Here is a 16,215-nt window from a genome sequence, read left to right as displayed (position 1 = left end):
GGGAAGGGGGAGTGAATACATTCACTTAACCAGCAAACATTTGCTGAGTCCACACTAATGTGGCTGTCAGGCTGGGCCTGGGAATATGACATGGAGATGACTGTGACTCCACCCTGCCCTCAGGCTGGCAAACTGGCCTTGGTTTCAGGGTCAGCTTCAGAACTCATGCAGGACAGCAAAACGAAGGAAGAATAAGGCTTCATTAGAAAAGGAGAAGTGCTCATTACCCTTCCGCCGTCCGCCTTCTTTATTTAATGTTAGTAACTTCCAGGAGTGTGCTGGTAAGCCCACTCTCAAAAAAGGAAAGAAAAAAAAAGAAAAGCCCTTGTCTGTAGTGTTTCCTGATTTCCATGGTGTAAATACTCCCATCGGGACCAATTTCAAGCACTGGCTCTCCCTGGAGCCCTGGGAAGGGAAGACCCTGGGGGGTCACACTCCTGGGCTGCACCTGGACTATGACCTTCCCAAAGTCACACACTGTACTGATGCACTAGCATTAATCATTACTGCTGTGTGCATCACAAGCAAGCAATATATGTCTCTAGCTGAGATTTATTGACTGCAAAATGGTCTACCTCAAAGGGCTGTGTCCCTCATGGGTGCTCAACAAGTGTGCTCAACAACCCTCCTCCCTCAGAGGCCTGGGGTTGAAGGAGGTGACTTCTAAGGTTCTTGGGCCTCCATTTGTTCATTCATACATTAATTCATTTGGTAGATAATTCCTAATTGCCCTCTCTCTCTGCTGGGGGCCAGCGAGACAGTGAGGAACAAGCAGACACGGTCGCCGCCTTGTGGAGCTCACAAACCTGACATTAAGACAGCCAGTCCTGAGAACTCGGGACCAGAACGCTGGTCCTGGCTCCATCTCCAACTTATTGTGTGGCCTTGAGCAAATCACTTACCTCCTTGGGCCTCAGTTTCTTCACCTGTGAAATGGAAGAGTTGGACTTGATGTTCACTAAAGTCTATCCCAGCTTTGACCTTCTGTGGCTCCAGGGAGGGAGGAGAAGCCACATGAGGAACATTTGAAGGAACTAGGAATGTCTCCATAGGAGAACAGCAGATGGGAGAGCAGATTAGACCCCTGAAGATCTGGTATGAGTCCCATAAAAGAGGAGTGGGCTTGTTTAGTGTGGTCCCTGAGGGTAGAACTCATGGGTGGAAATTGTAATAGGGGTGGGTCACCTTGACTCCGTCTTGAAATATATTGAGCACAATTGGAGCTGTCCAGCCATGGGTGGGTCACCCCGTGAAGGAATGAGCACTTCCTCTTCGATTAGAGGCTGAAGACCACCTGTCCCAGCCACATAGAAAGGATTTCTGGCAGTGAGGTCATGATTGTAAAACCCCAAAGCCATCAGTTCTGAAGGAACCAAAAGCAGCCATTTGGTCCACCGTGCTATGTGGAAGAAGCAAATAGGATGCAAAAAGATTACAACTCCGTGAAACGCAAGTAGATGCCTAAGGAAAAAGACCAGAAGGAAAACTATCAAAACACGAATAATGGTTGGATTAGGACTGAGGATTATGGTGATTTATTTTCTCTAGTTTCTTATTTTCCAAATGTTTGCTAGGGTGGTGATGTTGTTTTTGAAGCAAACGCAGTTTTATTCTTTATGGAAAGTCATCTAGTCCAACCCTCATCCCAGGGCAAGAAGCCTCCCTGTAACCGCTGAACTCTCTCCAGTCCCCACATTCTGAGGGACTCACCCAGGCCTGACACCAGGGAGGTGGGAGGAGAGTGGCGCTGGTGGATGCCTGATGAGTGCCAGACCCTGGGCTGGGTACCAAGCCAGAGACACAGCTCCCGCCCTCCAGAAGCAGGGCCTGCCTGGCACATTATCCTGCTCGGTCTCTGAAACAGCGGTGAAGGTGGGTCCTGTGTTATTAGAGCAGGAGGTGGCCGAGCCAGGACTGGGATCCAGGTCTGGGGGTCTCCACTGCACGTTGCTGGAATAGGAATTCAGGGCAAGCAGGCAAGTTGCCCATTCAGTCCCATAATCTGATGGAATAAAGGTCAAAGGCCCAGCAGGGTTGGCAACCATGGGACAGAGTCTAGCTGATGAGGAGGTGGAGGGTTTTCCTGTGTTCAGCTATGGGTCTCTCTCTCTCTCTCTCTCTCTCTCTCTCTCATACACACACACACACACACACACACAGCCTCAGCTCAGGTTCAAAGCACTAGCAAGCTTACTTTTCCCATCAAGCCTCCTAATAATTCTCTCCTAAAAAAGCCGATTCCTTGATGATGAACCCAACCTCACACACATGGCTCCCACAGAAGCTCCACTCACACACCCCGGCCTTCACCCAGCATCCACTTCCCACTCTCCAGGCTCCTCTTTCCCTCCATTTCAGATGCCCCCTTCCTCTTTCCTCAGTCCCAGCTACCCAATCCCCTCGCCACACCTAACTCTGCCTCCCATGGAGAAAGGCCTCCCTGTTGATGGGACTGGCAAAGTCCATCTCCTCACATAAAGGCTCAGTGAGTCCTGGAGACACTTGGAACCCAGACAGAATGGAATTTCTCCCTATTTTCTTTACAGCTGAGAAAACACACGCAAACACAAGAGCATATTTATTGCGATATTTCTACCCCAAAGTTTGTCTTAAAAAATAGAAGAAGAAATAAAATTAGTTTCTCTGCCCACACCCCACCCCCCCATGCCCACTCCCTGCCCTTTTCATTCCTGGCCGAGGCCAGGGAGAAAAACAGAGCGGGCCCAAGCCCCACAGAGAACCATTGCCTCCCGGACAAAGTCAGGCTTGTTCAGAGAGTGAGGAAAGAAGCACAACTCCGAAAACATATACAGAACTTCCCCGTGAAGGGTGTTCCTGAGGGAAGAAGAACAGGCGGGCTTGTGTCTGGACACGGTTTCCCTGAGGCTCTGGGAAGAGGGGTGCCCGCAAGTCTAGCCCCCTCCTCACAGTGGAGGAGACACCTGACCGTTTTAGCCTCCGGGGGAGTATTTCTTGGCCATGACGGATCACACTGGACCTGAGAGAGCCAGAACCTGGAGCCCCAGAGATTTTTCTTTTTGAAGACAGCTTCTAAGGAGAAAAATCCCTGAGGAGAGGCAAGGGGCTGCTTCTTAAGCCTTTGGGATTTCCCAGACTTCCCACTCATTTTGTGCCTCATGGCTCCATCTCTGGGGCCCCAGCAGCACCCATACAGACGGCCCTTCACCCCTCAGGTGCCCAATGTATGTGGAATGAATGAAGGATAGCAGTGGAAAGATCACTCAGACGACAGACTGGGATCACCCAAGAGGCTCCCCAGAGTCCTGGGCCCTGCCCGCCCCTCCCGCACAGATTCCAGAGATGGGGACCATGGGAGGCCCTCATCCTCACATCCATCCGGCCCCAGCTGACGGTGACTGAGCCAATAGCGACGCCTGCTGGGCCATCAGATGCTGACAGAGTCAAGGTCAGGGACACTGGCCGCAGCCTCAGTTGGGCAGTACTCTCAGCCTCTGAAAGTTCCCCTCTTGTCTTTAGTTCCAGGCTTCCTCCTTCCTTCTGGCGGAGCATGCAAACACTCATTAAACCAAGACTAAATGCTCACAGACTGAGAGGAGGGCAGGGAAGGCGCCAATGCAGGTCCATCCAACAGAACAGCTCAGTAACCATCCTCGGGCACGTGTCATGGGGTGCAAGTCACAGGTGTCGGCAGTGTGACTGCCCACATCCTGGCTGCACGTTAGAACCTTCTGGGGAACTTTTAAAACGTCTGAGGACCAGGCTGAAGCCCAGGTGATCTCAACGTGCAGCCAAAGTCGAGAACCACCGCTCTGGTTGATCTCTCGCAAATTCAGATGGGTTTTCTTGGGGTCTACCTTGCACTTGCCCACTTGGAGTCAGGATCCCAGTAATGCAGGGGATGCCCTTCAAAGATTAGTATACTTAGTGTGACAGTTTTCCAGCAGATGGCAGTAAGGAAAGTTTGTTTCTCTAATTCACATGAAGTCATTGTTTGAGCCAGCAAGAGGGCTCCAGGGATCCTGGGCTCTCATTTCTCTCCTAAATGATTAATCTGTGCATCCCACAGAGCTCTCTGGGTGAGCATCCTTCCCCTGACTTGAACCAGGCCCCTGAATTGTGCCCCAAATCTTGGAGCATCCTCCATCCTAAAACACACAAGATTCCTGAATTTGAAGTTGGTGGCAGGTCCAGATTTCATCAGGGAGGTTGGGTAACTCATGTCACTTTTCTGGGCCTGGGGAATTGTGTTAGTCAGGGTTCTCCAGAGATATAGAACCATTTGGATGTGTGTATACATATAGAAAGAGATTTATTCTAAGGAATTGGCTCACATGATTACTGAGGTTTTTGGCAAGCTAGAGACCCAGGAGAGCCAGGGTGTTGTTCCAGCCTGAGTCTGAAGCCTTGAGACCCAGGAAGAACCAATGTTTCAGTTCGAGTCTGAAGGCAGTTTGAAGGTCATCAGGCAGGAGAAATTATCTCTTATTCAGGGGAGGTTCAGCCGTTTTGTTTGACTCAGGCCTTCAACTGATTGGACGAGGCTCACCCCCATTAGCCGGGCAATCTGCTCTACACAGTCTGCAAATTTAAAAGTTAATCTCATCCTTGGGACTTCCCTCGCAGTCCAGTGGTTAAGACTTCACCTTCCAATGCAGAGGGTGTGGATTCGATCCCCAGTCAGGGAGCTAAGATCCCACATGCCTCACAGCCAAAAAACCAAAACATAAAAAGCAGAAGCAATATTGTAACAAATTCAGTAAAGACTAAACAATGGTCCACATCAAAAAACAAGAAAAATCTTTCAAAAAAATGTTAATCTCATCCCAAAACACCCTCATAGACCCACCCAGAATAACGTTTGACCAAATATTGGAGCCCAGTCAAGTTGACATAAAATCAACCATTGCAGGGATCCTTTAGGATGAGGCTTTGCTGGTCAGAAGATGAGAGGTTCCCTAGAAAAGGTAGGAGGAGGTTTCCAGCCTCACACTGGTAATTAAACTGAGAAATCCGTGAAGGTTTTGTGAGGAGGGGATTCTTGGAGAAGATATCTCTCGAGTCACATGCAGCTTCCTTACCTTTTTTTTTGTCATTTTTATTGGAGTATAGTTGATTTACAATGCTGCATTAGTTTCTGCTGTACAGCAAAGTGAATCAGTTATATGTATACATATATCCACTCTTTTTTTAGATTCTTTTCCCATATAGGTCATTACAGAGTACTGAGCAGAGTTCCCTGTGCTTATACAGTACAGCCTCCTTATCCCGATGCAAGTTCAGAACCACAGGCCAGGAGTTTATCACACTTGTCATGTGACACATGACCCTCATCCTCACTGTATCTGAACCTCTGAATAACTCCTCTCTTCCAGGTGAACTATGACCACTTTACTCTTCGTGTTTGTGACTCTGAGAGTCATCGCAGCAGCCATCTCAGTAGAAGTTTCAGGTGAGGACATTCCCACTCATGTCTCATCTACCCAGCAGGCACTGAGGACTGGACTCTGGGGATGGGGGAACCGAAGCTAGTCCTGCCAGAGTCCTGGTGCTTACTCTGGGCCATCACCCTAGAGGCCCCTCTTACCCTCCTCCAGCCCCAAAGCTCTCTAAAGAATGAGGAATCTGTAGGGCCAGTGAGATGTGTCCGCTCAGGTCTATGCTCCCTCTGGGTACCCAGAACGCCCAGAATTCCCTGTCCACCTGGACCCAAGTCACATCCAGGGCTGCATGGTTCATTCCTCTGGGTCCATCCTCCCATGGAGGAACCACGCCTCCAGTCTGAGAGGTGAAGGGGTGGCTGTTTGAGTGTAGACAGAGCTGGGATGTGAGGACTGGGGTACACACAGACCCCTCAAAGTGCAGAGCTGTGGTGGGAAGAGAAGGGGCCCTGATTTCCCCTCCTCCAGCTTGGCCAACACATCTCAATGCAAAACTCTAAGGAATCCAAGAATTCTAAATTTGAATCCGGCTTTTCATTTTGAAAAGTATCCCTGTCAAATAAGAAGATAGAACATGTTTTACTTAACAATCTGTTGGCTTGATTTATAGCTTTTAAATATTTAGACATATGGTCCATGGGTCTCCATCTGTACTCTTGCTCTGGGACCCACAAATATCCACCCCTGGCTATAACCTGGGGTGGTTTGCCCACACAGGCCACCCAGTTCACGAGGGTTGGTTGAGAGCTTTAGAAACTTTAGAGCCAGGCGCTGCTGTCACTTCCAGCTGTCCCCAGAGAACCACCACCACTGAAACCACACTGTGTCATGTGCTAGGACTGAGTATCAGAGGGAGGTTTCTGTGAAGGGCCTGGTGGTGACCGGCCAGGACATCAAAAGGTTAGAGTTCACCCCAAACATTCCTGGCTCCCCTTTCGCTGCCTTGTTACGTGTCTGCCACCCACAAATACCTGAAACATTTTTATTTTCGACCTCTAGGTTCTCCTGGGAAAAAAGATTCAATAAGTGTATGAATCTCCATGAAAGGTGCTATTTTTTCAAAGGCTCTTTCTTTCCAATTCCAGGAAGATCTTTGACTTCTAACAGGATTTGGCAGACATGCTGCATCTTCCCTATCAATGCTCTCCATGTGTTTTTGTGGAGTCTACTCATATCCCACCCCACCCCAGTCTAACCCTTTGCAGACTTAAATGTCTGATCCTCTCATGCTTCTCCAGCTAGGCTCCCGATCCCCCAACAGCAAAAGAGAATGATTCATCCTTCTGCAAGGTCAGGATGGAGCCTGAAGCAGACCTCCTTAAGTATTTGATATTTTTATATCTTAGCTTTAAAAGTTGTGTGGATTTTTTTCCTCCCTATAATAATTTTTTCTATCCCCAGATAATTTTATGCCAATTCTTGAGTCAAGCTATCACTCCAGGAAGATGGGGTCTGTTTATCCTATGGCTTGGCATCGCTTTGGGTACCCCAGTTTGAGAAACAGAGAGGTGGTCTCCCCTCTGAAGCTTCCCCTGCCCTCCTCTGCAGCCCTTTCTGGCTCCATAGTTCCTGTCTTGAGGCACAGAGACCAGAGGTCTTGAGAAAGCTGCTCTGGAAAGAGAATTCCATATGGCACAGGATAGACACCAGCACACTCGTGGGATTTTGTCATTTCCAGAAGCACTGACAGGGAGGCTGGGTGGTCCTCTCTGGGCACTAACAGGTCTGTCTCCCACCCCCGTGTCTCCCGCACAGAACCTGACAGCTCGCTGAGTGTCAGCATCCCTGAACCGTCCCCGCTGCGGGTCCCCCTGGGGAGCTCCCTCACCATCCCCTGCTACTTCATCGACCCCATGCACCCCGTGACCACCGCCCCCTCCACCGCCCCCCTCGCTCCAAGAATCAAGTGGAGCTGCATTTCCAAGGAGAAGGAGCTGGTGCTGCTGGTGGCGACTGAAGGGCAGGTGCGGGTTAACAGTGCCTACCGAGACAGGGTCACGCTGCCCAACTACCCGGCCATCCCCAGCGACGCCACCCTGGAAATCCAGAACCTGAGCTCCAATGACTCTGGGATCTATCGCTGCGAGGTGATGCACGGCATCGAGGACAGCAAGGCCACCCTGGAGGTCGTGGTGAAAGGTGAGAGCCTCCTCCCACAGGGGCCCTGCTTCACCTGCAGGAAGAACCAGAATGGTATCCTCTCTCGGGCCAGGCTGTCTGGCTTTCAAATCCTGGGTCCTCCCCGTGATGGTTTGCACCTCAGTCAAGTTACTTAACTTCAGTTGCTTCCCCTGTAACACAGAGCTGGTAACATCACTCTCTCTGGCATTTAAATGAATTAAATTCTTCAGGGCCACGGTCACATGAAAATTACAGTCTATTCTTCCCATCAGTCCTGTGATTCGGTTGCCTTGTGATCATCCCCATTTTATAGACAAGCAAACTGAGGTTAAGTGACTTGCCTGAATGAAGTTTCCCTGGAAGTGAGCCAGAGCAGTCTCCTGACTCTCTACCCAGGTGTCTTTTCCCTCCCCCGCCTCCAGTTCCAGAAGCCAAAGAAAGGGATGAGGACTCCCTGGTTCCCTTGCTCTCGATGGACCAAGGAATATGGTTGTCCTTGATTGGCTCTAGGACTTCAGTCAGCACCAGATTTTTTCTGCTGGGTGACTCTGCCAAAGACAGCCCACTCCTGCCTGTGCCTTAAACAGGATTCCCACTAGGATGCCCCTGGGCTGAGGGTGCATGGAGCTCTAAGTGTCTCTTTCTGCAAAGCAAATATAGGGTCCTGGAATGACAAGAAAAATTATAAGGAGGCAGATTTTAGTTCAAGTCAAAGAACTTTCTGATTATCAGAATTATCACAGGTTTCCAAAAAGATGCCTTGTGAGGTAGTGAGCTCCCCGTTACTGGAGGTGTTCCAGGAAAGGACCACATGCAAATGTGGAGACAGGAGCCACCCATCACCTAGGGGCCCGACCAGATGTCTCTACATCCCCTTGACTCCTGCCCTAATTCTGCAAGGGCCTGGGTGACGGGAGGCTGTGCCTGACCTGCTCTCTTGCCGTCGCGTGTCTTGCAGGCATCGTGTTCCATTACAGAGCCATCTCCACACGCTACACCCTGGACTTCGACAGGGCGCAGCGGGCCTGCCTGCAGAACAGCGCCATCATCGCCACGCCCGAGCAGCTGCAGGCCGCCTATGAGGACGGCTTCCACCAGTGCGACGCCGGCTGGCTGGCAGACCAGACTGTCAGGTGAGCCCCAGGCTACCATAGGAGTAGGGTGGATGATGGGCTGGAGTTGAACAGCACTGAGCTCGTGCCAGCCAGACACAGAGCCCAACCTCAGCTGGGGCTGAAGGGATGCCTTGACCAGTTCTAGGTCAGGCCCCGATGACCTGTCCCAAATCCTTGGTCTTCTGTCCTGCGGTGGAGTGAGTGACCACTAGCAACTTTGTGCTACACGAGCATTTTCTCCATGCAAATTACACATGATTATTCTTCCTACTCATTTTTCCCTTTGCCGTGATTTCTTCACTTACATCTTTTTAAAACTTTGTTGTTTATACATTTTTGTAAACCACTTTACATTCAGTTTGTCTTTAATAAGGCAAGACATACGTAAATTAAGCTTCTCGGTGCATTTTTCCCTGAGCACAGCTGCTGAGGAATAGGTTGCGCAGAAGGACAGTCAGAGCCCTGCCTTCAAGGGGCTGCAATTGTGTGAGCAAGCCGGTAAAAGCAAGATGAGACAATTCATTGGGGATGGATCAGAGCTCTAAATGCAAAAGCCAGAACCACAAAGCCACAAGAAGAAAACAAAGGGAAATACCTTTGTAAATCTTGGGGTAGGCAAAAGATCTTAGGACACAAAACCCATTAGCCATTTTTTTTAAAGCAAGATAAGACAACAGCCTAGCATAGTGCAAGAGCCCACACCTCAACCTCAGAAAGAGCTGGGCTCAAATCCCAACTCTGACACTTGGAAGCTGTGTGACCTGGAACAAATTGCTTAACATCTCTGGGCCCCAGTTTCTTCCAGCTTAAAATAGAGTTGTTATAGCACTTCATTTGGTTGATGTGAGACTCAAATGGTATAGAGCAAGGGTCAGCAAACTATGGCTCATGGGTCAAATCCAACCCACCCCTTGTTTCTGTAAACAAAGTTTTATGGGAACACAGCCACTCCTGTTATTTTGTCTGTGGTTGCTTCATTCACACTACAATGGCAAGGTCACAATGAAGACCCTACGGACTGTAAGACCTAAAATATTTACTATGTGCCCTTTTACAGAAAAGATTTGCAAGCTCCTGATAGAACATGTTTGGTACCAATAAATATTCAGTAAAGGGGTCCACCTTTAATCACCAGTAACGGTGAAAACATATATCTTAATAAAATTGGGGAAAAAGCTGTAGAAACAAGTAGCCCACAGATCTAGGCAGATCTCAGCAAACACATCAGTAAGTCACCGTTTCCTCCCACAAGGGAGGAGGATACAAGGGCACGGGCCACTGGCCCCCTCCATCCCCTGACTGTCACATCCCTACTTTGGGTTCCTGGCAGGTACCCCATCCACACTCCAAGGGAAGCCTGCTATGGGGACAAGGATGAGTTTCCCGGTGTAAGAACCTACGGCATCCGTGACACCAATGAAACCTATGACGTGTACTGCTTCGCAGAGGAGATGGAGGGTGAGGCAACTCCCCCTCCCAAGAGCCGGCTCCCCAATCCCTTCATCCTGCTGACCCTCAGGATCACAGGGGCCTCCTCCTGGGCAGGACGTTAACCCAGGACATCACACCCTCAACACCCCCTTCCTCCCCGCCCCTGCCCCTCCCCCCTCCCTGGCCCCCAGCCTCATCATGCCCAGCGTGGCTGGGGGAGGGAAGAGTTCAGGAAGGAAGGGTCTGGCCCCCTCACTCTCCACTTTGGGGAGGGCCTCAGTGGCCCCAGGCACCTGCAAACTGAGCCATCACTGGGCCCAAGAATATTTATAGCTGGTCTCTCACCTGCGACTGTTCCTCCCAGCCAGGACCCCCACTGCTTGACCAGCCCATCGCTGTCCCAAGCTCCACTGCACCATTAAAGCCCAGCTCAGCCTTGTCACCCTCACAAAGGACCCCCTCCCACCCAGGCCACTCCAGGGGGAGCCTATCAGAATTGTCATTCCCAGGAGAGCTGGCCTCCCAGCCACCCTCTCTCAGCTTTTGTGCTGCCAGCCCCCAGCCCTATCCAGGCCGCCCCAATGGGCTAGTTCTGGAGAGCACCAGGGGCAGCGAGAAGGAATCTATAGTCTTTCTCTGGTTTGTAAAGGGAGTTAAGTTTGGTCGCAGTCAGAGCTGAGCAAGTTACCCAGGCAAGTGGATGACACCCCTTCCCCCATCAGCACTCATTCACCCATTTTGACATTGCAAACTCTGCACCTCCACCCCTACCCCGAGATCACAGCTGCGCCCAGGCAGGAGAAGGGCTGACAACCTGGCCCACTGTGAGGCAGGGAACGTCCCCAGCTTCCTCACCACCGTGACCCCTTTCCTCATTCTCACCCCAGGGCCCAAGCCGGTAGATTAAGTAACGAATATTTGTGTTCCCACTTTGGGCTAATTAAAGACACTGATTAGGGCCAACCAGAGCTGCCACTGAGCAGGGACAGCCAGAACAACCCCCGGGAGCGACGCCCACCACCCTATCCCTCCCTGCAGCACAACCTTGTTAGGTTTTCAGAAACAGTGAAAAGAGCCTACAGGCCCCCACCATTGCCCTTATGGACACTTCGGGGCCTAGAGACCCCAATTTGGGAAACACTGCTATTAGGGTCAAAGTCTGATGCCTGCTTTTCCCATCAGAATGTGGAATTGTAAAAAGAAGTGCTCCAGCGACTTCCCTGGTGGCCCAGTGGTTAAGACTCTGCACTCCAATGCAGGAGCTGTGGGTTCAATCCCCGGTCAGGGAACTAGATCCCACATGCCTCAACAAAGATCCCATGTGCTGCAACTAAGACCTGGCGCAGCAAAATAAATAATTTTTTTTAAAAAATCAGTTTAAAAAAAAAAAAAAAGGATTGTTCCAGTGGGCAGTGCTTGACTCATAGGAGAGATGCCCCAGTGGTAGGAAGTTCCATAGCGAAGTGTGGGCGAAGATGCTTTCCGGCAGGAGTTTCCTCCCGGGCCTCACATTTGCTCTGCACTTTCCTCACTTCTTTGTCTTTTTGGCAGCTTCTTTATTGGTCCCTGTTTTAGGAAACTGACATCACCCCACCCAAAAGCCCATAGGAAGTGGAGGGCAGGATCTGAAATAGACATGTGGGACCAGGGCTTTGAGAAGTTAGAAGCCAAACCCCGAGGAACCACATGGATCTCCCTGGGGACACGGGGCAGGCGTGGGAGGGAGCTCCTCACCCTGCCGGCTGTGTCTTTCGCAGGCGAGGTCTTTTATGCAACATCCCCGGAGAAGTTCACCTTCCAGGAGGCAGCCAACGAGTGCCGGCGGCTGGGCGCCCGGCTGGCCACCACGGGCCAGCTCTACCTGGCCTGGCAGAGTGGCATGGACATGTGCAGCGCCGGTTGGCTGGCTGACCGCAGCGTGCGCTACCCCATCTCCAAGGCTCGGCCCAACTGCGGGGGCAACCTCTTGGGCGTGAGGACCGTCTACCTGCACGCCAACCAGACGGGATACCCCGACCCCTCATCCCGCTACGACGCCATCTGCTACACAGGTGGGCTTGGGCTGGAGGCCGGAAGGGGGATCGTGCCACCAAAATTCAGGCCCAGAGGATGAGATCTTAGAGTGGGGGGCTGGTTTCTACTCCCTCCAAAGGGCCACTGGGTACCTGAACCCCTTGTCCTAGCACCCCCTATTTTCACGGGTTCCTAGGGGAGCTAAGGTAGAAGCACTGGAGGCTGCAGCGTACCCAGCCCTAAAACTAAAACTTTAAAAAATGTTTTTATCTTATATTTTACACAGTCTTGGTTATACTTACAATTAAGTGCTAATTATTGGAGGGGAATAAAAACAATGAATAATTTGGAGTTGAGTAAATTTTATCACAAAACTGGTGCTAGCACAACAACATAGCTCATTTCATGTTTAACTTCCACAGCCTGATCTTACATGAAGAGGGTTACTTGTGCAAAAATAATTAGGATTTCCCCCAAAACTTCTCTTAACCTTTCAATATTCCTACCACCCTGTTTGAAGTTCTAGCATCCTCATGGTTTCTCTCTTTGTTAATTACTAAATGGCTTGTTTCTGCAAGACCCCCGTTTGTTCATGACTGAGGCAGGCAGTTCTCTCAAGGCACCTTCATCAACTTCTTGAGCCCCTGCATCCTTGGGAAGATTTTTCCATTTCTCTTTGTAGCTGATTTACATTGTCCGGTTGGCTAGTTATAACATCAAATGGTCAACAGATACTCACAAGATAGGTAAGCAGACAACTGGCTGGCATTAATCAGGAAGGGATGTTGGAACAAGATGGCTTTACAAGCAGTGAGCTGATTGGTCAGTCTTGTGCTCTGGTGACTGCATTCTCTTGCAGTCTGGAAACCGTGGGCACCCCTATAATAAATACTCAAATCATTGAGGACACCTGCAATGGGCCTGGTCAGGTACCAGGCACACAGTAGGTGCTTTCCTCCCTTAGCAGAGGAGGAGGCGATCCATTGCTCACCTCCCCCAAGCCAGCCCCAGGCTGAGCACTAATGCCTGTCTTTAACACCCGGCCCCAGGTGAAGACTTTGTGGACATCCCAGAAAATTTCTTCGGGATGGGGGGTGAGGAGGACATCACCATCCAGACGGTGACCTGGCCTGATTTGGAGCTGCCTTTGCCCCGAAACATCACCGAGGGTGAAGCCCGAGGCAACGTGATCCTCACGGTGAGACCCGTCTTTGAGGTCACCCCTACCGCCCTGGAGCCCGAGGAGCCCTTCACTTTTGCCCCCGAAGTAGGGGCCACCGCCTTCTCTGAGGCCGAGAACAGGACTGGAGAGGCTACCCAGCCCTGGTCCTTTCCTGAGGAGTCCACACCTGGCCTGGGCGCTCCGACGGCCTTCACCAGCGAGGACCTCGTCGTGCAGGTGACCGCAGCCCCAGGTGCAACTGAGGTCCCTGGGCAGCCACGACTGCCAGGGGGTAAGTGCCCGCCCCTCAGGGGGCTGCATTGGGGGTAGGTGGAAAGAGCTTGGCCTGGGGGTCTTCTATACCTTTAGCTTAACCTGGGACCTGGGACAAGCCTCCCTCCTCTCAGACTTGACTCTCCTCATTTGTGAAACAAGGGGGATGGGCCAGACCAGTGATACACACGCTCTTTTGTGTGTCTATGGCTCTTTTGCCACAAAGCATTTCCTTCCAATGAAGTCATAGGTGGTATATATCAACAGGTAGAGGTGAAGTGTGGTGGAGAATGGGGGCTCTTTTTCCCAGGGGCCCTCCTAGCCCCATCAGGCGCTTCCACAGAATAAAACCACTTGAGATCGGCTGCACTGGGTGACCCCTGGGCCTCACACAGCACTGACCCTCCAGGACAGGGGTCAGCAAACTGGCCCGTGGACCAAATCCAGCCCATCCTCTGTTTTTATATGGCCCATGAACTAAGAGTTAAGAACCTTTTTAAATACTTGAGGGGAAAAGTCAAAAGAAGAAGAATATTTTGTGACATATAATGAAAATTATATAAAATTCAAACTTTAATGTCCACAAATAAAGTTTGATTGGAAAAAAACCACACCCATTTGGTAAAATGTTGTCTGTGGCCATTTAGGGCTGTCATGGTAGGATTAAATAATTGTGCAGAAACCATTAAGCCCACGAAGCCTAAAATGTGTTCTGTCTGGCCCTTTCCAGAAAACGTTTGCCACCCCAGTTCTGGGATGATGGTGTTTCAGGTGCTTAATAAGTGTCTGGATGATTGGGATGTCACATCACATAAAGCCCAACTTGTCCCCAGACTCAAGTCTGTGATCAGGAAGGATGTACTGGGGTGGCCTCCTTAAGGACCTTGGTGGTGTCCCCTCCTGGAGTATGGGCAAATGGACACTGCCATCCACCATCACACCCACGATGCCACCAAGTGAGATTTCAACCTGAATTGCCCAGATTAATACAGTAGGTTGAGAAGGAAGAGTTGTTTAGAAGTTTTGGAGTAACACCAACAATAGCTGAGTCCCAGGGTTGGCCCAGGGCTGGAGAGACCCTCACTCTCTCCACGTGGCCACCACATGGGAAGGTGCCAATGGACACATGAACATCTAACCCAGAACAGGACAAGAACAGGGGCAGACTCAGATTGGGGATCCACAGCTGTGACATAAACTGGCCAGTCACCCAGGGGAGTGTCAAAAGCAAATGTGTGTCCAGCTGAATGCAATGGGGGAGGCAGAGTAAGTAGGGGCTCCAGGATAAGCTGTGTGGACCCCAGACCCTTTGGGAATCTGGCAAAAGCTATGAGCTCACTCCCCAGAAATACACCCGGTGCAACCACACAAACTCTTGCAGCCACTTTCAGGAGGACCACCCATCCCCTGAACCCTGGACCCTGGGCCAAGTGGAAGAAATGCAGTGGTTGTTTGATTTCTTCCTTATCCTTCTCTATATTTTCCAAATGCTCTGTAATGATTGTTTATTCTTTCCATAATAAGAGAAAATGCATTTGTTTTAAAGAGTAACAGGAACAATGAGCAGCCTAGGAGTGGGGAGCCCAGAAAGGAAGGTTGGGAAGACTTACGGCAGAAGAGTCCTAGAAGGCTCTCTCAAGGAGGTGGCTTTCAGGAGTGGTTTGAACAAGCAGAGAGGACTAGCTTGACTAGGAATCAGATCGGGATTAGGAAAGGAAGGAGGGGATGAAGGGAGGTCATTCCTCAAGAAGCCAGGGCTCCCTCCACACCTGCAGAGCCTTGAGAACCAGGCACCATGGTCACTGGCATTGTGGCACCTGGTCCATGCCTTGAGCCTGACCTGTCTCTCCTTCTCTCCCTCTCCTCCCCACCCAGGAGTTGTGTTCCACTACCGCCCGGGCTCCTCCCGCTACTCACTGACTTTTGAGGAGGCTCAGCAGGCCTGCCTGCGCACCGGGGCCGTCATCGCCTCACCCCAACAGCTCCAGGCCGCCTATGAAGCAGGCTACGAGCAGTGTGACGCCGGCTGGCTGCAGGACCAGACCGTCAGGTGACAGACTAGCTGGGCTCCCCTCTTAACCCAAACCCAACCATGAGAGGTCAGGCTTGGGGAGCCAGAGCGGGCACTCACCACATTGCATGCCCATTAATTAGTGGTTTCTGGCTAATCCCTTAATTTCTCCCTCAGAATCAAGGCATATTCTGAGACAGTGGGAATGGGCCTCAGGTGACATTAACTCCTTGGCCATTTCACCACAAGAGACATAGAGAGAGCTCCTTGTCAAGCCCCGCAGTCCTCCCCAGCTTGGCCCTTCCATGCCGTGGGTTTTCTTCTGAAGCCAGGAATCCCCCAGGGGCCCCCAGACCCTTCCCCCAGCCACACAGGGAATGTGCTGCATGAGAGGTTCCTTCCTGGTTTGAATCCCACTGGACAGCAGAAGACACACCCTGCCCAAGTCCCCAAGTGACCTGCTGGCCACACTCTGAGGCTCTGCATCCACAGCCCCCTCAACAGGCCTTCATCAGCCCCTCCCATCCTCCTCTGCAGATACCCCATTGTAAGCCCACGGACCCCGTGTGTGGGTGACAAGGACAGCAGCCCAGGGGTCCGGACCTATGGCGTGCGACCACCATCAGAAACCTACGATGTCTACTGCTACGTGGACAGACTCGATGGTAC

At 51.1% G+C, this 16,215-nt stretch overlaps 1 protein-coding gene across 1 annotated transcript in view; it reads left to right on the top strand.

Moving 5' to 3' along the window:
- Positions 1-5,361: 5,361 nt before the first annotated feature.
- ACAN (aggrecan) overlaps positions 5,362-16,215 on the top strand; it is a gene marked incomplete at both ends in the record, with an annotated part of 35,135 nt that continues 24,281 nt past the window's right edge. Inside the window, 8 exons of the mRNA XM_079701001.1 lie at positions 5,362-5,431; positions 7,176-7,559; positions 8,500-8,674; positions 9,987-10,114; positions 11,845-12,138; positions 13,150-13,554; positions 15,411-15,585; positions 16,084-16,211. Of these exons, the coding sequence (XP_079557127.1) occupies positions 5,362-5,431; positions 7,176-7,559; positions 8,500-8,674; positions 9,987-10,114; positions 11,845-12,138; positions 13,150-13,554; positions 15,411-15,585; positions 16,084-16,211 (1,759 nt within the window). The remainder of the gene's footprint in view (positions 5,432-7,175; positions 7,560-8,499; positions 8,675-9,986; positions 10,115-11,844; positions 12,139-13,149; positions 13,555-15,410; positions 15,586-16,083; positions 16,212-16,215) is intronic.

Source organism: Hyperoodon ampullatus, assembly GCF_949752795.1.
Source record: "Hyperoodon ampullatus genome assembly, chromosome: 3".
Taxonomy (NCBI): domain Eukaryota; kingdom Metazoa; phylum Chordata; class Mammalia; order Artiodactyla; family Ziphiidae; genus Hyperoodon; species Hyperoodon ampullatus.
This window is presented reverse-complemented; position numbering and strand designations above follow the sequence as displayed.